The 22,521-nt window shown below is 40.4% G+C and overlaps 1 protein-coding gene across 9 annotated transcripts in view; it reads right to left on the reverse strand.

Moving 5' to 3' along the window:
- The window catches only part of dock10 (dedicator of cytokinesis 10), a 333,676-nt gene that overhangs the window by 122,401 nt on the left and 188,754 nt on the right, over nt 1–22,521 (reverse strand). For all 9 annotated transcript variants that reach the window (XM_043702107.1, XM_043702105.1, XM_043702109.1 and 6 more), the window contains 3 exons: nt 8,581–8,776; nt 8,048–8,124; nt 4,917–5,000 (listed from right to left, as the gene is read on the reverse strand). In XM_043702107.1, the coding sequence (XP_043558042.1) occupies nt 4,917–5,000; nt 8,048–8,124; nt 8,581–8,776 (357 nt within the window). The remainder of the gene's footprint in view (nt 1–4,916; nt 5,001–8,047; nt 8,125–8,580; nt 8,777–22,521) is intronic.

A 22,521-nucleotide genomic window follows, 5' to 3' on the forward strand; every position in this document is an offset into this window, starting at 1 on the left:
TCCAATTTTCAAGAAGGGTGGTAGAGATGAACCAGAAAATTACAGACCGGTGAGTCTTATGTCAATAGTATGGAAACTATTGGAGAATATTTTGAAGAAAAAGAATTAATACCCACTTGGAAAGGTATTAAGGATAGTCAACTTGGTTTTGTCAGAAGGATGTCATACCTAACAAATTTGTTAGAATTTTTTTGAAAATATAATCAAATGCATGAATGAGGGAAGTTCAGTTGATGTAGCTTATATGGATTTCAGCAAAGCTTTTGACAAGTTCCTGCATGAGAAACTGATTGAGAAGGTTAAAGCACATGGAATTCAGGGAAACTTTGTGATTGAATCAGAAACTGTCTTCGTAATGGGACACAAATGGTAGAGGGAGAAGGCTGTTCAAGTGACTGAGGACAGTGTCCAGTTGTGTACCACAAGAATCAATACTGGGTCCCTTATTGTGTTTGTTATAAACATAAAGGATATAGATGGAAATGTGAAGGGAATGTTAAGCAAATTTGTAGAAGACACCAAGGTTGGTAGAGTGGTAAATAGCAAAGAAGATGGTTGTAGATTTTAAGAAGGTAAGGATAGGTTGGTCAGATGGGCAGACCAGTAGCAGATTGTATTTAACTCTGATAAGTGAGAGGTGGTGCACTTTCATAGACGAAACAACATAAAGGAGTATTTAATGAATGGTAGGACACTGGGTAGCTGAGAGGAACAGAGGAATCTTAGGGTAACTACTCACAGATCCCTAAAGTTGGCAGAGCATGTGATTGCTTTCATCAATCATGGCATCGAGTATAAGAGTCAGGAGGTGATGTTGGAATTGTACAGAGCTTTGGTCAGGCCACAGCTCGAGTACTGTGTACAGTTCTGGTCACCTCATTGCAGGAAGGATGTGAGAGCACAGGAGGGGGTACAGAGGAGATTCATTCACCAGGATATTGCCTATGATGGAGAAATTGAGCTATAAGGAGAGACTAGATAGGCATGGATTGTTTTCTCTAGAGCAGAGAAGACTGAAGGGGGATGTAATTGAGATATGTAAGATTATGTGGGGTATGGATGGGGTGAATATAAAGCAGATGTTTCCCTTGGTTGAAGGGTCAACCATGATGGGGCATAGTTTTAGAGTAAGGGGCAGGAGATTGAGGGGATTTGAGAAATAGCCCTTTCATCCAAAGGTGGTGGGAAGCTGGAATGCACTACATGGGAAGGTAGTGGAGGCTGAAAACCTTACAACCTTCAAAACATATTTGGATGAGCACTTCAAGTAGCATAACATTCAAGGATATGGGACAAGTGCAGGAAATTGAGATTAGGGCACCTTTAGTTGGAGTTGTGTTGGTGCAGACCCGATGGGCTGAAGGGCCTTTCCTGCACTGTATGAATCTATGAATCTCTTTACCTCACTGCCCACTAGCTCATCCAGGTCCCTTTCTTGAAGTGGACTGCCTCTTTTCATTTCTGCAATGGTTCGTTCGCAAAGATGAGGGAGGGGCAGACTATGTTGGGCAGCTCCTGGCTTGCAGCATTTGAAGTGGTGCACAGCGGCACTCAACATATAGTGCCCATGGCATAAACAGTGCAAGAAATTCTGCCTCAGCTTCCATGTGATTGAAGGAGAAGGGCAGGATGGAGCCCGGATGCATAACTAATGAAGCTAGCGTCATGAGAAAGGTCAGCATGGAACACGACGGGATACCTTTTATGAAATTCTGTGAAATAACCATTGGCCTAAAAAATGGGAATATTCAGCCTGACATTTCAGATAGATGATGAGCAGTTATCTGATGAAGGGTCATCATTGACCTGGATTCAATTGGCTCATTTTGAAGGGCTTACACCCAAAACGTCGACTCTCCTGCTCGTCGGATGCTGCCTGACCTGCTGTGCTTTTCCAGCACCATACTTACCGCTGCAAAGCAGAAATCCTCTTCTGTTCTCTGACTTAACTGGAAGAATATCCTGCTGCTTGGAGATTAATGTCAGACTTCTTCCATAACTGTGGGTTCTGTCTCTAAGGTATCCAATGTGACAGTCTACATAAAATTCAATGCTATAATTCTATTTCTCTCCAAAGATGCTGCCTGGCCCCCTGAACATTTTCAGATTTTATTTCAGACTTCCTCTGTTTGCAGTTCTTATTTGTTTTTGGATAGCTACTCTGACTAGCAAAAGATAGGAATGGTGTTCCCCAAAGAATGGTGCTTTAATTACTGTCATACATATTTTACATGAACAATTCTGATCTGGAAATCAGAAGTACAACTTCAAAACTTGCAGGCAATAGCAAATATGGGGCATGGTAAATAATGAAAGAGACTGCAACAAAAGATAAGAAAATGTGGCTAAACTTGCAGAATTGGTATATGATTGAAGTGCGAATTTTAATATGGATGAGAGCAAAGTTATATATTTTGGTAGGAAGAATAAGGAATTCACAAACTTCACAGATAATAGGAGTTTACTAGGCATTAAACAGCAAAGTGATCAGAGTGCGGGTTAATTTCGACAGGACTAAAATTGAAAAGCACTGAAATGGTGTAAAATATGTGTTAAACCACATTGGAGGACTGTACAAAGTTCTGGTCTTCCTAAAATAAACAGGGTTTAGAAGAATTGGTGAAGGTAAGAAAAAGGTTCACAAGAACAATACCCAACCCAAGGCACATACTTATCAAGAAAGGCTGAACAGAAAGGTGGCTATTTTTCAAGAAAGCAAATTGCCAATTTTAACCTGATAGAGGTCTTTGAGATGTGTATAAAGAGACAAATCAACAGATAAAGTTTCCATTTGTGTAAGAAATCATAACAAGGGATCATCATTCCTAAATGGGCACTGCTAAATTCTGGAGAGAATTCATGAGAAATTTCTTTATCTCACATGCAACAAGAATGTGAAATTTATCAACACGCTGTGGTTAAGACAAATGGTATCGATGCATTAAAAGGAGAAACGAAATGGGCATGAGGGGGAAAGGAATTCAGGATATGCTGATGGGATTTGATGAGTAAGGATGGAAAGTAACACGCACGTAGCGTAAATGGCAGAATGCACAAGTTAGACAGATCAGCCTTTTTACGTACTCTTTGCAATTTCATAAAATTCATAATTTTACATCTCACACACACAGGTTATAGGATCAGAGTGCTAAAAGGAAATTCATTCTCGGCAGTAGATAGTGCTCTCCTGAGGCTGAGGTTAAATCATGTTGCTCAGACATTAAGAGACAACTTTCAATTATATTTATTAGTGTTCAGAAAAATGTGCAACCCTGCACTCCAATGAGAATAAAAACTCACTGAAATTTGTTCCTTGTAAAGGGGGATAATGTTACCAATCTGTTACCATAAAGCAAGTCCAAATAACATATTTAATTAATAATATCATTAGCAATACTAATTCAGCTCCTTCACATTGTTGGACACAATAAATGAGACAGACAAGAACATAAAAGAAAGAAGGATGTTAGATTTTAAAATGAGATTGTTAAAAGTTGGTCTTAACAGTAAAACTAGTATTTTATGTACTTTATGTTTTTGTGTATTATGTATTTCGCATGTACATGAAACAATTAAGCAGCACAGTAGAGGTTGAAGTGGACCATAGACAATGGTGACACATTGTTGCAAATGTATAGAGCATCTGGTCTTGGTTTCCTGTTGGTAGTCGATGCAAATATTGAGAGGAAGTGGTCAGAACATGATTAAAGAAACAATTAAGTACAACCTGAATTAAAGAAGGAAACTTGAGCACCCCGAAAGTGAGAGAAACAGAAAGAGACGAGGGTACTTCAATATAATTGATACATACACAAAGAACAAAAGTTAGCAAAGAAAAGATGCAATTAGCAAATGAGCAAGGATAATCAAATGATGGACAAGAAAATAGGGTCAAACAGTAATTGAGGGGAAAGAAAGAGAGTTCAGAATTTTTATGCCCATGAAGTTTGGAAGTTCATTTGGAAGTTCAAAGTAAAATAGCATGCTCACAGTTTCTACTTAATTTTCTCCTGAAAACATCAGTTTATGCTAGAGACTTCATCCAAAGTGACTAAATCTCCTGCTTCAGCCTCGATAGCAGCCTCAGAAAACTACTCCATTGCAAAAAACACCAAACCACAAGTGACCATGCCTTAACCTGATGCACATCGCAGAATAGCAATTTGGAACTATTTCTACATTTTAAAACATATAAACTGGATGGTTTACATATTGAACCTGATGTAGTTCTCATCATCATGTTCAGTGTTAAAACAACTATTAATTAAAACAAAGCATTAATATTTAATAAATGTTAATGTATGAACTGCAATGACATTGTGAATACATTTTCCTCGCATTATTGCCCAACATATTACAAGAACATTTAATTTATAAACAAGCATTCTTAACTGGAATGGGAAAGAATGTTACAGTTTATTCAAAATGATTAATATGGTTAATCTAGTCCTTTAGTTTTGGTATGTTACATGAACTTTTTAAATTGTTCTTCACTCTACATTGATTTTGTTTCCTACACCCTGTTAAGGATCATGGCAGAAAATAAATAAGTTCCAATGTCTCAGTCCTGCCACTGTTGAATTAAGTGCCCTTAAGATTTATCTGGGTTAGACTGTCCCCTCTTGTAGTTGTGGCCAGAAACTAGAATCATAATACATTGGAAAATGTGATGGACAAGTTTGGAATTCAAAGTGCCTTATCTACCAATTAATTGCATTTTAACAAAATTAATTGCAGTACCTGACTGACTAATTCAACAGAAACACAGTAGAAGCTTACAAACAAGTTGCGTGGTCACCCCTTGGCTTGGGAAACTGAGATTGACAGTCAGATTTGCAGCATAATTTCCAGAGTTGCAAATCAATTACATTGTGAATGGAGGCCAAACAGCAGCACTGAAAATATTAATTACTTACTGGTATATCAGGGTCAAGGGAAAACAGATTCAATCGCTCTTCATTTCTGGACATCTTAATAGTCTCTTCTGTTTCTGCAATGTACTGTATACAATACAAGTAAGAGGAAAAGGTAACAGTCAGCATGTTTCATTTCTAGATCAACAGGGGTTTCTTCTAAAGGAATTGAAAAGTAGAGATGCTGTATTAGATTTGCATTGAAGTTTGGTTGGAACTTACTTGGAATAATATGCATAGCCCTGGTTAGTATGTTATGAAAAGATAATAGATACTGGAGTGGGGTGAAGTTACCACACTTTTCACAGTGAAGAACAAAACCAGAGGACATTAATATAACATAGACAAGCAAGTCCATGCACATACTAGATAATGACCATTCATAACAAGAGGGAATCTCACCATCTACTCTTGACATTAAAGGCATTACCATTGCTGAATCCCTCAAAAACAACAACACCATCCTGTGGGGGTTACAACTGGCTCAAATTATCCTCGAAGTGGCTGTAGAGGGGATTGAGACAGTCACACATCTCCTTCCGAAATGTGTCTTTGCAAAGGAAGTCTGGAGAGAGATGCAGTGGTTTTTATCGAGATTCATGCTGAGCAGCTCTGTGACACAGGACTCTGTGCTCTCTGGTCTGTTCCCCAGGACGCACACCGAGACAAACATCGACGGTGCCTGGAGGACCATCAACTCAGTGCATGTCACTCTCTGGACTGCCTGAAATGTTTTAGTCTCCCAGAGCGAGGAGTTGACCTCAATCAAGTGTTGCAGACTGGCACTTTCCAAGGTCCAGAACTATATGCTGAGGGATACTCTAAAGCTTGGGGCAGCTGCTGCCAAGGCGCAGCGGGGAAAGATCACCATTTAAGGTCTTTCTGTCAAAGTACAATGAGGGTCTGTTTAGTTATTGGACCCCCCAGGTGCCTCAAATACATATAATATAGTCTTGCCTAAGTTAGAAATGTTGATGAAGGGCTTATGCCCGAAACATCAATTCTCCTGCTCCTCGAATGCTACCTGACCTGCTGTGCTTTTCCAACACTACACACTTGACTCTGATCTTCAGCATCTGCTGCCTTCACTTTCTCCTAAGTAAGAAATGTCGTTGGTTTGTTTGTTGGAAAACGTGACAAACTCCAACTGAACTGCTCTAGTCACTGTATATAAATAATTTTTAATGAATAAAGTATATTTTTGAAATTAAAAAAGGCCCAAAAAAGGCTACAAGAGCAGCTCAGAGGCTGAAAGTTCTGCAATGAGTAACTCATGTTCTGACGGTCCTAAAGTCTGTTTGCTGTCTACAAGACACACATCAGGACTGTGAGTGTCTCCACTATCTGAAGGTGTGTAGCTCCAACAAAACTCAAGAAGCTTGACAAGATCTAGAAAAGATCATTCCATACACAACCATGAACATTTGTTTTCTCCATTAATATATGACATCAGCGGCTGTGTGCAACATCGACATGTTGTGCTGCAGCAATTTTACAAGACAAAACACAGGGCCTCTTGCATCTCAAAAGGCAGAGCAGATGGTAGCACTACCAATTGCAAGTTCTCTCCAACCCATACACTACTGGGTCAAATAGTTGGTACTCCCTTCCAGACAGCATGATGGATGTACCTATAAGAGATGGGCTGCAGAGCTTCAAGAACAAAACGTACCCCACCTTTTCAAGGGAAATTAGGAGTGGTTATAAAAATATTGGATATAAAGGTAGCCATGAGAAGGTGAAGTGGAATGTTACATGTGAGCTAGGATTGTGTCCTACATAGACCAAATTTTTAAACTGTTGTCAAGCAACTCGGCAAAGTTTCAATGCTTTACTTGAGACCTGCTCTGCTCTACTACGCTGATGGGACAGAGCCCTGGAATATTCAGAACCCAAAGGTTTTCTCGTTTTCTCAAGTTCTTTTCCTTGGGTTTATGTTTAAATCAATTTACATATTGCTGCTCATAAATAATCCAATGAAATAGCACTTTAGGACTTGATGGCTCTTAAAAAATAAGATTCTGCATTGATAATGTTTCATGGTATAGTTAAGAGTGGTAACTTGATGCAGTTTGTAATCTGTTTGTCATAAAATATATCATTTTGATTTGTTTAATTGTCTTACTCACCACTGCAAGTATCTTGATTTAAATTTATTGGAAATGATTTTAAAACCTATGCAGAACATTTACCAGTTATATTGACATATAATAGTAGCAACTTAGTCAATTTATCACACATATTGAAAACTTACTAAAACATGCTTAATTTTCGGAACCTCAGCAAAAGCCTGCAAAAGAGCACTATTAACATTCAGTCTCAAGTGTGGTCATTTTTACTGGGAGTAAGGAATGGTTGGCTCGTTTTTGGAGGTGTGGGCAGGTTCGAGGAGAGTTTTTGTAAGGTACTGCAAAAGACTGTAGAAAGTCAAGTTGCACTGAAAGTAATTGTGATTAAAATTCTGCCATCTCTGAAGGTCTTAAAAGCTCAATTCCTAGCAGAGAAGAAGGTGTCCATGTAAATAACTGTCCATGAAAACCTTAAAGATGTTCGTTTTAATACAATAAATTGACCAATAAATGTTCAAATTCTGACAGGGCAAGGTAGAGTTCCATATCTAATAGGATAATAATGATTCACAATTAAAGCTCATCACTATTGTGGTATATCTTCATTGCATAAAAAGGGCATCGTTAAGACACTTCTCTGTGGAAAAATTATGTTAACAGTTATGGAATAAATGACAAAATTTGTTTCACCTATGACACGTAAAGTTTTTGACCACTAACAATTTTTTTTTTAAAAAGTATCATCTCAACTTGCAAGGCTGGATTCAAACTCTGAACCCACGAATAGCTGTTAAAAATACACAGCTGGCACCCAGTTTTGCCATAAGACTTTAAAGGTCATACCTAATTCTGATTGCAGAAAGTGGTCTTTTCAAATCTCAATTCAGTAACCAGCTCCACTTCAATGTATTTTTCTCTGCACAAAAGTAATCATTATTTTTTTCCTGTGTAAAATGTTCTTTTTTTTATCATTTAATCCTTGCCTCACAGTGGATTTAGTGTGACTTTATCAATATAGCAACTGGAGGTCAGAAGAAGAAGGCATTGCCCCTGAGTTATCTTTACCTTTGCTAATTCTGGATGGATGGCGTCCTCAGTGGAATCAGTTACATCACTTGAGCTAACATCTGTCACTTCATCCTCTGTGAAATAATGAAGTCAATCAAACAGGATCTGTGTAATGTGTTAACTTAATCAATTTAGCAAGCTTCAACTATTTCTTGCTGAATTGCACCAAAACATATGCATAATCAGCTAAAGAATTTACAAATAGGATGAAACCGGAACGGTTAGCTAAAGCACATATTTAAAGGTATCAGTAATTGGAGCATAGTTTACAATATGGTAAATAATTTTCCTAATTTAGCTCACTCCTAATTATGAGAGTAGAATTTTGGATTACCTTAAAATTGCTCTGCATTTTGAAATAAAGTACTTACTTCAGTTTTGTTTAATTCACTCTAAGTATTCATAAATTATGATCATTAAGTAAAATGCATGCACATTATAGAATTTTATAGCTATGTGTTTTTAAAAAGAAGTGAAATTAGACATCCTCACTTTGAACACGTAATGCGGCACATAGTGCATCAACTTACCCAGAGTTTCATCATGTTTGACATCTGTAAGGTCCACACTTTTTCTTTCCTGTATAGATCCTTCTGGATTGATCTGGAGGATTCGATTCAAGGTCGAAATCCAATCGTCCATATCCTGCTCACTATCGGCTGCCAGCACAAAGTATGTCACGTTGTTCATTTGCAACTCAAAGGCATACCGACGAAGTTTACTGTTCTGGAAATTTAAAAAAAACAAAGCAGAGAAAAAGAATGCATGAACCGGTCATTTTGATCCAATACGTAAGCATAAAATAACAAGGACAAGCAAACAGAATGATTTTGTTAATAAGCTTTGCATTTCACATTCAGAAATTACTAAACTTGTTCTTTGTTAATTAAATAAAGCCTTTTTAAACTGGCTCCTGTTAAAACATAAGTTAATTCGGGTCTTGTAATTAGTGGAGGGATCCTTTTTCAAATTAACCTTGTTGCAACCAACAGAGAAGATGAGCGAATAAAGAAGGAGAGCTGTTTATTCCTCCTCACTTTAACAGTTTGAGTACCTCATCTGGAAACATCCTGAATTGGGAAACCTCATCCGGGGTATGGTCATAATAGTGTTAACGTAAAGAGTCCTGGTATTTTGACCCTAATGTTGAGCCTGGGTAATTTAATGGGTTCAGCATCCTTATAATAATTTTGAGGGGCTGCAGACAGAATTTCCAAGCATCTGGGGAGTCAGCACCTGTCCCAAAAGGTGGAATTGCTGATAGCTTCAAGTACTTATAGAAACAGAGAAATAAGTGCCCAAATCTCTCCACTGGAAGAGTATTCTCCCCTCAACATTTGGGGTTGGACAGAGAGTGAAAATCAATATCCAATCACTTTATGCAAAACAATATTACTTCAGTGTAAATAACAGAAAGTGCATTATATAATTTGCAACGTGAATACATGCGACATAACAAAGTAAGGGACTTTCTACAGCTATATCACTTCAGCTAATTGTTACAAGCTGGAGAATAAATCTTTCATGTTTAGGTTCCATTTAACCTCTGACAAACATTCTGCAATTCTGTCAACAGTAACATTCGATAGAAAAAAAACATTTTTCTGTTACACACAAGCATATGAAATAAGCATACTTCAAATAGCTACTAATATGACCATCACATGACAGAATAAGTGACAGTGATACTGCAAAGGTGATCCACAGTTACAATACTTCTTCATGGCATTGGGAAATGTTCACACAAGGGGAAGGGCAAGAGAGTAATCTGACAAATATGAACTGAATCTGATTGTCTAGTCCAGGACATCGTCCCCTATAAATAAATTCTTTACAGATCATTATGGCTAGATATTCTTTTCTTCAATGTATTTTGTGGGGTATGATAGTGAGGGTATATTAAAAGAAAGCAAATGACAGTACCAGAAACCAGAATCTAGTTGTGGCAAGAATGAAATATAAACCAGTTTCCTGACATTTCAACAATCCAAAAGCAAAATCAGAGTTTCCATGGTTTCTCGGCCATAATGAAATATTCCACTGTGGACTCATTTCTATTGGAAAGCAGATTAGGCTTGCTTAAAGTATTTCTAGTTAATGCCCTTTACAAATGTCTTTAGATAATTCCATCCACTCGAACAAATTGTATCCAATTAAAAATCCAAACTATCATTGATCTAACTTTGTTCTCATTTTTGTCAGAATCCTTCTCATGTGTCAAGTGGTCTCAAATGCTAATCTTGATAGATGTCTGATCTGCTTTTTCAAAGTTGCAAGTGACTGGAAGGATTTGTAACATAATACTTAGTATCCCAGACTGTTTTTGCTCTGACTGCTTCATATACATCATCAAGTGTCAGTTTTAATTTGAACAGTTGTCCCACCATGATTTTATTTCCACCATCTGTGTCGGTTTACGAAAGCTAACGACAGTTATTGTGCTTTCGTCTATCAGTCTACAATGTAAGATCAGTATTTTGTCTTGAATGATACAACAACCTTGCATACTGACAGTCGCTGCCTTCTATTTGCCGACTTGAGTCGATTTGACGGCAATGCAGACAAACAAATAGCATTTTCGCCAGCCCCACTTTGATTTCCAGCTCCACACTCAGTGCCATTCTTGTTCTTCTTGTTTGACTGGATTCAGTCAACGAAGTTTCGTACCATCAGTGGAACCTCATCCCACAGTTTAACATGGTCAGGATTTCCTGCCCCTGTGCAACAGAGCTCAATTCTTTGGAGGCAAGTAGTCAGAAACCATGACTGGTGAAATAAAGTGGGTGTGGGGAAGGACAGGAGAAGCACAGCCACAGTGTAAAAGGTGGCATGAACTTGGAATAGGGATAGAGGAATGACATTGGCAACTTTATGAATAACTTTTAAAACTTTTGAACATCAGCAATGGCAATAAAGCAATAGATATCTAAAACTATCTTCAAATTGTTGACGTAAAATTAGTGACAACCCTGCAAATTTGCCACAAGGATGGTGGCATGGTATTGTTAAAGCCAGCTATGCTCGCCAAATGTAAAAATGTTTTGAAGTATTAAAAAAAACGTTAATAGCTATGAAAAATTGCAGAAAGTGCTGAGGTGTCTGTCAGAAACGTGTTCAAAAGATTCAGACAAATAATGCCTGGAAAACTGCTAGCAGAATGGACAAAGAGTCAACAGAGTGAAAGAACATGAAAACTATAGGCAGCATATCTTTGAGAAAACAGGAATGTGAGTGCAAACAAGAGAAAGAAACTGAGGTATGCAAATAAACAGGGAGATCCAGGGGTTTGACTATATCAAATGCAGTTAGACTAATCCTTTAAAAGGCCAATTGAAGTGTAATAGATTGAAGTGTGGGAATTATGAGTTGGTTCACTTGTTAGCAGCAGTTGGAGAAAATTATTACATTTTGGACGCTCCATTATAGAGGATAGATTATTTCTATAAACAACAGAGTATATACTTAGCGGCATGATGCCAGTGTCAGGGAAACCATAATTCAGAGGAGTGGCCGGAAATCCTAGTCCGACTTCTACTCCAGCAGAGAAGGCAGATGAGATTTAATACAGGAATCAGAGTAGAGCAGTTAAAAAAAAGTGACCCAAAGGCAATGAACAGTCTCCTGTATTGCAAATGCAAATGGGACCACAGGCAATCCCTGATGGGGAGATGATTATGGAAGGTAAACTGAAGGTAGGTCCAGAGTAACAGAAGATCAGGCTGGTTGCCCCTGTGAATGGGACGAAAGGGGTAGGGAACCAGGTTAGACAGGCCACTGATAGGGAAGATTGGAGGAAGAGTATGGCCTTATGGCGATCGTACTTTGATGGGTGCAGGAGATCCAAAGCAGATTTTCCCCTTGCCCAAAACCAGTTTACTCAATGAAAGCTTCCCAGCTACCCATTTGGAACTGCCATCAGCAAGTGGGAGTGGAATAGTGCTTAAGTGGCCAGCCTATGCCTCTATTAACCCTACTAATTGCTATGTGCTGTATTTCACGAGCCCCACTCCCAGATAGTGTGAGGACCTTAATATTCCATCTATTCTGGGCTTTGGAGTTATATAGCACAGAAACAGGCGATCCAGCCCACCATATCTACGCTGATCAACAAATATAAAACTACATTAATCCCATTTACCCACACTTAATCCACAGGCGACTGTGCCCTGGCATTTTAGGGAGTCTTCAAGATGTTTCTTAAATGTTGTGGTAGTACCTGCCTCCTCCACCCTCTCAGGCAGTACATTTCGTTTTCTACCATCCTCTAGGTGAAAATAATTCCTCCAATCTCCTCTAAATCACTTACACTTCACTTAAACTTGTACCATCTGATCTTAGAAATGAATACCATGTGGATAAGATTCTCATGAGCTATCTTGTCTGTGCCTCTCAAGATTTTGTATTCCTCAATAAGATCCTCCCTCAGCGTCCTCTCCGTCAAGGAAAACAAAACTAGTCTAAACAGTCTCTCCTCATTACTGGGACTTTTCAGCACAAGCAACATCCTGGTGAAACTCCTCTGCACCCTCTCCAAAGCAATCATATTCTTTCCACAAAATGGTGACCAGTATTGCACATAGTATTCCATCTGTGACCTAATTAATGTTGCATAAAGTTGTAACAAGACTTTCTTGCTCCTATATTCTTCACCCCAGCTAATGAAGGCAAGCATCCCTTATGCCTTTTTCACGACCCTGTCTACCTGTGTTGAAACCTGCAGGGATCTATGGACTTGTACACCAAGGTCCCTTTGTTTCTCCCAAATCCCTAAGAACCTATTATTCATTGTGCATATCCTTCCCTATTAGGCCTCCTAAAATGTACCATCTTGCACTTAACGGGATTAAATTCTATCTGTCATTACACTGCCCAATTTACCAGCTGATCAATATCACTCTGTAGCCTGAGACTATTCTCTTCACTATCAATAGCACCACCAATTTTTGTGATATCTACAAACTTACTAATTGTACTGTCTACATTCTCATCCAAGTTGTTAATATAAATAACAAACAGCGAGGGTCCCAGCACCGAACCATGTAGTACACTGCTGGTCAGAGGCTTCCAATTACAAAAATCCCCCTCCACCATTATCCTTTGTCGCTTATTTGAAAGCCAGTTTGCCAACTTGCCTTGGATCCCATAACATCTTACCTCTTGGACCAACCTCCCATGTGGGACTTGCCAAAGAACTTACTGAAGTCCGTGTAAACCACATCAACTGTATTATTCTCATCAATATATTTAGTTACTTTTCAAAAAAACTCAATTACATTAGTCAGACAGGACCTCCCTCGAACAATTCATCCTGACTATCCGTGATTAATCCCTACCTTTCCAAGTATTGCTTAATCCTGTCCTTCAGAATCTGTTCCAAAAATTTCTCTACCACTTATGTCAGACTAACTGTCCTACCCTTGCTGCCTTGCCTGGCCTACCCTTGCTGCCTTTTTTGAACAAAAGAACCATATTAGCCATCATCCGGTTATCTGGCACTTCACTGTCACCAGCAAAATATTAAATATATTCACCAAGGTCCCAACATTCTTCTCTTTTACCTCTCACAGCAGCCTGGGATTTATGCACTCTAAAACATTGAATATATCCTCCTCATTACCAATCTTGAACTGGTCCAGAGCCCCACCATCCTAACTGAAATCCCTGGCAATAATGTCTTTCGCCCTTGTGAATACAGATGAGAAACATTCATTTAAGACCTCACCCACATCCTCTGGCTCCATGCACAGATTGCTCCATAGGTCTCTAATAGGCCATGTTATTTTGCTGGTAATCCTATTACTCTTCACATGCTTATAAAATGCCTTGGGATTTTCTATATTCTAATCTGGCAAAGATATATTGTGGCCTGTCTTTGCCCCCCTAATTTATTTTCTTTCTGTGCCAGTAGATGTATGTATGGCAGCCTTAAGTGGACAAAATGTACGATGCCATTCTTAATATGTTATATCTCATCCCTTCTTAGTTCAGTAGGATGATATGTTTCTATAGTTTGTTTCCAAAACTGTAAACAATAAATATTACTTGAACATTCAACTCTACCAGCAACACAATTATGGATGCAAACTTTAATATTACTTTAAGAATGTGCTCAGCAATAGACAATTAGAAGAAAGATTTCTTAAATAACTGAAAATAGCCCCGTTTGAAACATAACTGATTGATATGTGCTGGACATTTTATCTCATCATCTGACATCAGGTGTGATGCCATTTAACTCCTTTTTACGTGAGAGATTGAACTTGGAATTGGATTCAATGCTTATGAATAGTGTCTTCAATGTTTTGAGGATTGATGTGTTTTGTGTGAGGATTTGCTGCTGTGCTTGGACTGATCATGAACCATTTTGTTTTGGTCACAGGAAATGGATGGATGTTGTATGGAATTGCTTGCTTTTGAACATGACCATCATATTTCACAAGCATTTTACCTCCCTGTTGGGGTAGTGTAGCTCTGAATTTCACATGTCACTCTGTGTTTAATTTAGCATAATTCTTTTCTGTATACTTTTGGACATGAAATGGGCGCTTGTCACCACTGGTGTAAGACTGAGAGCAGATTGGGATGTGCATGTTGCTTGCATATATCAGCTTTACAATCCAAGAATTTTGTTGATGTGTGTAGGAATCATGTCGTGACAGCAATTGCAGGCACACCTATTAATGAGTGGAAACCAATAAGCATGATACATTTTCCAGCTTTGACATCAAATGCAGTACTTGTTTCTTGGTGAGATTGGGATTCCCAAAGTCCTGGGAATCTTCAGGGGTTCATCACTGTTGTAAGGGAAAATTTGAGTACTTTCTGGTTTGTAAAGAATGGGGAAATCCTAAAGTTTATTGAAAGTTCCCATGACAGTTGAAATAACACCACAGAAGCCAGTATCTTGTCACCTAGTCACCCTTTATTTATATGTGGAGAATCCTTAACACTGATCCAGCACCCTCAGAGCCAGCTCTCAGATTGAGCAGGATGTCTGATGCTCCTGTCCTTATCTGTCAGCCAGGGCTCCCTGATGGGGGCTGTTAAGTTGGTCCAATCAGGGAACTCATATTCTATGAGGTCCACTTGGCTGACCTCGTTACAATCACGACAACAGTGACAGAAACTCCTGTATCTCTGAGAGCAGGCAAAGGTCCCTGATTGGTTATTTCCAGCAGACAACAAAAACGTATGGCTACATTCACTGACCATTTTGCTGTGCTATGCATATGATTGTCAGCCCCAACATAATGGCTCTGGGTTCTGAAGGCAACAGTACTCATGCTTACTTGGAAACCTCTTGATAGCTTCTGTCTTTACTTCAGCGCCGCTCAGTATAGTTGGCTAGGTATACAACCTTTGATTATTTATGCTTTGATTTCCTATTTCAGCAAAGTCACATGTGGTTGCTTGTTGCTTTAATGGCATGCAAAAATTCATCAATTATCTCATTTGCTTCTTGTTTCGTACATTAGAAGACACTTGCTTTCTACACTGTACTCTCCTTGGCATGAAATAGGTCATTAATAGATTTGTGATGAGTCATAGTTATTTTGCTCAAGCATAAATATTTCATAAACATCTCCCAATTCTTCATTTCACAGTGGAGCAGTAAGACAGTTCAATTGAAAAGTCTGCCATCACACCTCTGAAATCACTGCTGCCATGTTTCTAACAAGGTAATACAGATGATGGTCTGAGGAAGGGTCCCTGGACATGAAACGTTAACTCTGCTTTCTTTCCATAGATGCTGCCCAGACGTGTTGAGTTTCTCCAGCAATTTTGGTTTTCTTTTATATTTTGCATTTAGAGTCATAGAGTCATAGAGATGTACAGCACGGAAACACACCTTTCGGTCCAACTCGTCCACACTGACCAGATATCCCAACCCAGCCTAGTCCCAACTGCCAGCACCCAGCCCATATCCCTCCAAACCCTTCCTATTCATATACCCATCCAGATGCCATTTAAATGTTGCATTTGTACCAGCCTCCACCACTTTCTCTGGCAGCTCATTCCATACACGTACCACCCTCTGAGTGAAAACGTTGTCTCTTAGGTCTCTTTTGTATCTTTCCCCCTCACTCTAAATCTATGCCCTCTAGTTCTGGGCTCCCTGACCCCAGGGAAAAGACTTTGCCTATTTATCCTATCCATGCCCTTCATGATTTTGTAAACCTCTATAAGGTCACCTCTCAGCCTCCGACGCTCCAGGGAAAACAGCCCCAGCCTATTCAGCCTCTCCATATAGTTCAAATCCTCCAACTCTGGCAACATCCTTGTTATTCTTTTCTGAACCCTTTCAGATTTCAATTACCCTTTCCCAATTCTTTGCTTTTTTTGTTGTTATTATAGAAGAGGGGTTTGAATGCGCATCAAAATATGATAGATTCGGCATTGAAAATGTCACATTATTCAGCAATGTAGCAAGAGTGTGTCACCGAGGATCTGGGATCATGTGCTTTTCAAATAAAAGTTTATCTGTAATAAGTTGAGTTTTTTTGATTGAATGTTTGTTTTTGCAAGCTCGGTGTGTACCTGTATTTGATTCAGACTCTCTTGCTCCTAAGCTAAAGCTAGAATAACCCTGTGTGTGCTGTCATAATCATGAGTCACTTGTCCCAAAGCTATGGACATAACAAACTTCAATTGCAGCATGTTTTTGATCTGAAAGACAGGGAGCAAATGATTGCTGATACAAATTCAATGGCTACCAGGACAGGAGTTCCGGGAAGTTACACTTGAAAGTGTCCCAGATGTGCCTAGAGGAGCAATGTTCTACAAACTGAAATGTAATCTCCTTTGAGTATCTTAACCTATGATTGTGATAGGAGAAAAGACTGCAGTCAAGGCAAAATAAATGTCAGGGGTTATATATGAGTGAGAACCAAGACCTGTGTTTGCTGGTGTAGGCCCCAGAACTCGTGTATACTAGTCATAACAAATTGGGGAAGCTCATCCAAGGACAAGTCACGACAGGATAGATAAAACCTACATCAACACAATCCCTTCATTCCCATCTTTCTGCAGAAAACCAATGACATTGCAGACTAACGGAGAACCTGCCCCAGGTTGATTTTTCATGGAAGTGGCTGGCCTTTATTGGCTGTTGGGTTTTACATCCACTACATGGTGGTATGAGATTAAAAAAAACTGCAGATGCTGGAATCCAAAATAGACAGGCAGGAGGCTGGAAGAACACAGCAAGCCAGCAGCACCAGGAGGTGGAGAAGTGTAACCCTTTTTCAGGACTGGGGTGGGTGTACTGGGGAGCTGCAGATAAATGGGGAGGTGGGGGCAGGGTGGTGAAGTGGGGATAGGTGAAGATAGGTAGAGATTACGACCTGGTTGGTCAATGGGAGAAATGAATCCGGTTGGTGGTGGGGAGCAGTGGAAGGGAGGGGGAGGGTCTGAGAAGGGAGTTAGTGGATGGGGACGGAGGTTATTTGAAATTGGAGAACTCAATATTGAGTCCTCCAGGCCATAGGGTGCACAGGCGGTAGACAAGGTGTTGTCCTCCAATAGGAGCTGTGGTTTGTTTTGGCAATGGAAACCAAGGATAGTCATGTCAGAAAGAGAGTGATTGGGGGAATTGAAATGGACGGTGACTGGGAGGTCAGGTCAGCCCCTGCAGGCCTAGTCGAGATGCTCGGTGAAGCATTCCCTAAGTTTGTGCTTGTCTACCCGATGTAGAGAAGACCACATCAGGAGCACCTGATAGAGTAAACTGGGATGGAAGAGAGGCAGGTTAACCTCTGTCTCACCTGGAAGGGCTGTTTGGGGTCCTAATGGAGGTGTGGAAGGGGTGGTGTACCCCCCACCACCAAGAACATCTGCCCCTCCCCACTCCTTCCACAAGGACCATTCCCTCTGACAGTCCTCATTCACGCTACCCCTGCCACCGAACCCCCAGGTACCTTCCCTCTGCAACTAGAAAAGATGCAAAACCTGCTGCTACACCACCATCCTTGCCTCCAACCAGGGTCCTAAACAGCCCTTCCAGGTGAGATAGAGGTTCACCTGCCTCTCTTCCATCCCAGTTTACTCCAGTTTGCTCCTGATGTGGTCTTCTCTACATCGGGTAGACAAGCACAAACTTAGGGAATGTTCACTGAACATCTCGACTAGGCCTGCAGGGGCTGTCCTGACCTCCCAGTCACCGCCCATTTCAATTCCCCAATCATTCCCTTTCCAACATGACCATCCTTGGCCTCCTCCATTGCCAAAACAAACCACAGTTCCTACTGGAGGAACCACATCTTATTTTCCTCCTGGGCACCCTACAACCCAGAGGACTCAATATTGAGTTGTTCAATTTCAAATAACCTCCCTCCCCATCTCCCGACTCCCATCCGAGCCCGTCCCCTTCCCTTCCACTGCTCCCTGCTGCTGACCGGATTCATTTCTCCCATTGACCAACCAGGTCATACCCTCTACCTGTCTTCACCTACTCCCACTTCACCACCCTGCCCCCGCCTCCTCCTTTATCTGCAGCTCCCCCCACTCCCACCACCAGTCCGGAAGAAGGGTTACACCTGAAATGTCGACTTCTGCACCTCCTGATGCTGCCTGGCTTACTGTGTTCTCCGAGCCTCCTACCTGTCTACATAGTAGTATGAACCATGGATTGGACATGAGAAGATCTTAAAAAGGTCAGTGAAAATGGATTTCTCTCCTTGTTACCTTACTATTAAATGCCTGATTATCAGTTATATCTATAGTCAGTAAGGTGAGTTAGGACAACCATGATTGAAAAATAAAACTACCCAAACAAAATGTTTCGCAAACTGTTACTTGTATCAACTGGCAGGCTCTCAAGGAAAAGATCAATCTCGAAAATGTATAAACATCTTTAAATTAGTGAGACTCAAATACATCCAATATATAAAAAGGTAGAATGCCTTTCACATTATTGGAAGTGAGACCTTGTATGATAATGTGGAGTTATTTAATTATTTCCCATTTCTTTCAGTGTATAAATCGATTGAGATCACAGTTCTAAAGCCTTATTTACTCAGGAAGTTTTATGGGCTCTTGGCTACAATCCAGCAAGATAACCATTTTAGAACTGCTTGCCATTATTTGTGCTGTTAGTTCAAAGAGTCTATTTGCACAGAGAGTTCTTACTGTCTTTAAAGGAAATTGCTGCTGTGTTCTGTTCATAAAGTGGACAATGTTCAAGTGGTGGATGAAGACAGTGAGGGAGAGGATGTGGATGGAGTGAAAGTATCAGAGGGAATGGATTAAAGTGGTCAAGAGGCAAAACCTGAGAAATTGTACGTGGATGAGCCATTGATTGCTTCAAAAGGCATCAGTCTGGTCACTTCGGGCTTGGACTCCTGGAAATTTCACCTGCCAGTCATCTCTCGACAGGCGTGACTGCAAAGTTAGGATTAATCTCACCAGATGATCCTACCTCTGATATGAAAATTCAGCCTAAACGCTACGATGTTAACCGGATCAAATAAAAGAAAATGTTTTGTTCTCATATCATTTCCAGTAGGACATGCCATGAAAGATGAAGGCCTTGGTATTTTTGATTTTTTGTTCCAACTACGAAAGTTTTTTTCCTACTTATAAATCTATTTTCAAGATAAATGTTGGAAGCTTATGCAGTGTGGCATACTCAAAAAAAATTTCTGGATATTTCTAAGCACATAAGACAAATAAAAATGTTTTTAAAATTCTAATAGGAAACAGAAAGTATTGTTTGAAGAAGCGTTATTGACACTTCTGTAGTGTGGCTGAAATGACAGCTTTTGACAAATCTGCTTGGCCTAACTGGAGTAACTTGTGGTTATACCATCAATGTTCTTTTTCCATTGTGGCCTTCTGTATGTTTGATTTGTCACAGCTTGTTCAGCCAGCCCACATGTTCGAAGATAAATGCCATGTTTTTGAGGTTACTGCATTTATGAACAGCAATCCAAAAAATGCAGTTTCAAACCCTGCTTCCTGCAACTTTATATCCATCGAAATTGTTTACAGTGGTATGCACAATTTCAATTGCAAATGAATTGCATTTGCATTAGCCAACCTTTAACTCCAAACACAAAAGCTAAGAGCTCAAAAACAACTCTGAATGCCGGCCTTTAACCCTACCATAATGGAGTGGGTGTGAGTTTGTCATAATTTGTCAGACCCCTCCACCAAAAATATAATTTCATCACCACCCTGTCTGCATTCCGCAGAGACCATTCCCTCTGTGACACCTCCGTTCAGTTCATGCCCCTCCCACCAAATCACCCTCCATTTCCGGCACCTTCCCTTGCCACTGCACAAGGGGTAAAACCAGCTCCCACATCTCCCCCCTTACCTCCATCCAAAGCCCCAAAGGATCACTTCACATCTGGCAGAGATTTTCTTGCTCATCAATCCACCTCATCTATTGCATCTGTTGCTCTTGGTGTGGTCTCCTTGACATTGAGGAGACAGGACGCCAACTCATGGAGCGTTTCAGGGAACATTGCTGGTCCACACAAACCCCAACAATCCCACCACCCTGTGGCTGACCACTTCAACTCCCCCTCCCACTCTGCCAAGGATATGCAAGTCCTGGGCCTCCTTCACTGCTAAATCCAAGCCACTCGACAACTGGAGGAAAAATGTTTCATCTTCTGCCTCAGGACCTGACAACCACACGGCATCAACATCAACTTCTCCAGTTTCCAAATCTCCCCTCCCCCTACCTCATCCCAGATCCAACCCTCCAACTTGGTACCGCCTTCTTGACGTGTCCTACCTATCCATCTTCCTTCCCGCTTATCTGCTCCCTCCTCCCCACTGACCTATCACCATTAACCACCACCTGCATCCACCTATCGCCTTCCCAACTACCTGCCCATCCCACTCCCCCCTTTCTTCCTCAGCCCTCTTCCCTCTCCACATTTCTGATGAAGGGCATAGGCCCAAAACGTCAACTCTCCTGCTCCTCGGATGCTGCCCCACCTGCTGTGCTTTTCCAGCACCACATTTTTTGACTCTGACTCTCCAGCATCTGGAATCCTGACTTTCTCCTAACAAACTAATGTGCAGCTACATTAACAGACAGTAACACCAGTATCCAACTGACAATATGGAAACTTGCCCATTATGTCCTATACAAGCAAGCAGAAAATATCCAATCCAACTGATTATCACCCATCAGCCCCCACTCAATCATCAACAAAATGATGGAAGGGGCACAGTCGGGAAATCAAGCAACACCAATACAGTAGTAATCGTGTCACAAATACTCAGCTGAATTTCTGCCAGGTCCAGTCTGTTCCTGTCCTCATTATAGTCTTGGTCCAACCACAGATCAAAGTGTTGAATTTGAGGCCTGGGTTTTAAGAAGATGTACAAGGAAAGCTTTTTACACAGAGGGTGGTAGGTCCCTGGAACACACTGCTGGGGGAGGTGGCAGAAGCAGATACATTAGCAAAGTTTAAAAGCATTTATACAGACACATAAACAGGCAGGGATTAGAGAGATGTGGACCATGTGCAGGCAGATGGGATTAGTTTAGAATGGCATCATGGTCAGCACAGACATGATGGGCTGAAGAGTCTGTTCCTTTGCTGTGCTGTTCTATGTTTTACAAGCATGACTGTCCATGACATCAAGGAAACACTTCACTGAATATAGCTACAAGGGGCCCTACCAATACTAGACTAAATAGGAATTAGGAATAAACATTTCTCCAGTAGTTAAAGAACACAAAGCACAAAGGAAATTAGTTGGGGTTACTGGAGGGCAATTATTTCAGCCTCAGGACACTTCTGCAAGAGTTCCTCAGGATTATGTCCTTAGTCAAACCAGCTTCAGCTGCTTCATCAATAACTATCATAAGGTCAGAAGTGGGGATATTTGTTAATGATTGTACAAGGCTCAGTGTCGTTTGCAACTGCTCAGATCAGAAACTATCAACGCCCATATGCAGAAAGACACAGGCAACATCCAGGCTTAGGCTAATAAGTGGCAAGTAACACCCACACCACACTAGCACCAGGCAATAACTACCTGCAACAAGATAGAATATAAACATCTTATCATTACATTCAATAGTATTACCATTGTGGGTTCTCCCCCTTTCTCAATATCCTGGTCACCAATGATCAGAAATTGAACTGGACCAGCCATTTTAAAAAATATGACTACGATTGCAGACCAAAGTCTTGGAATTCTGCAGTGAGAAGCTCATTTCCCAACTCCCTAAAATCTCTCTCTCATCAATGAAGACACAATTAGGAATGTGATGGATGACCATATCTTCAACAATATAGAAGATGTTTGACACTGTCCAGGACAAAGAATCTGGAGTCTAGCCACCATGTTAAACATTCATATCCTATATCACTGACACGGTATAGCAGCAGTGTGCACTATATACAAGATGCACCACAGCAATTTAGCAAGGTTTCTTCTACAGTACCTTGCAGACTCATGACCACTCCAATGCTAAGCTACATGAATCACATTGGACATTGTAA

Source organism: Chiloscyllium plagiosum, chromosome 13 (genome assembly GCF_004010195.1).
Source record: "Chiloscyllium plagiosum isolate BGI_BamShark_2017 chromosome 13, ASM401019v2, whole genome shotgun sequence".
Taxonomy (NCBI): Eukaryota; Metazoa; Chordata; class Chondrichthyes; order Orectolobiformes; family Hemiscylliidae; genus Chiloscyllium; species Chiloscyllium plagiosum.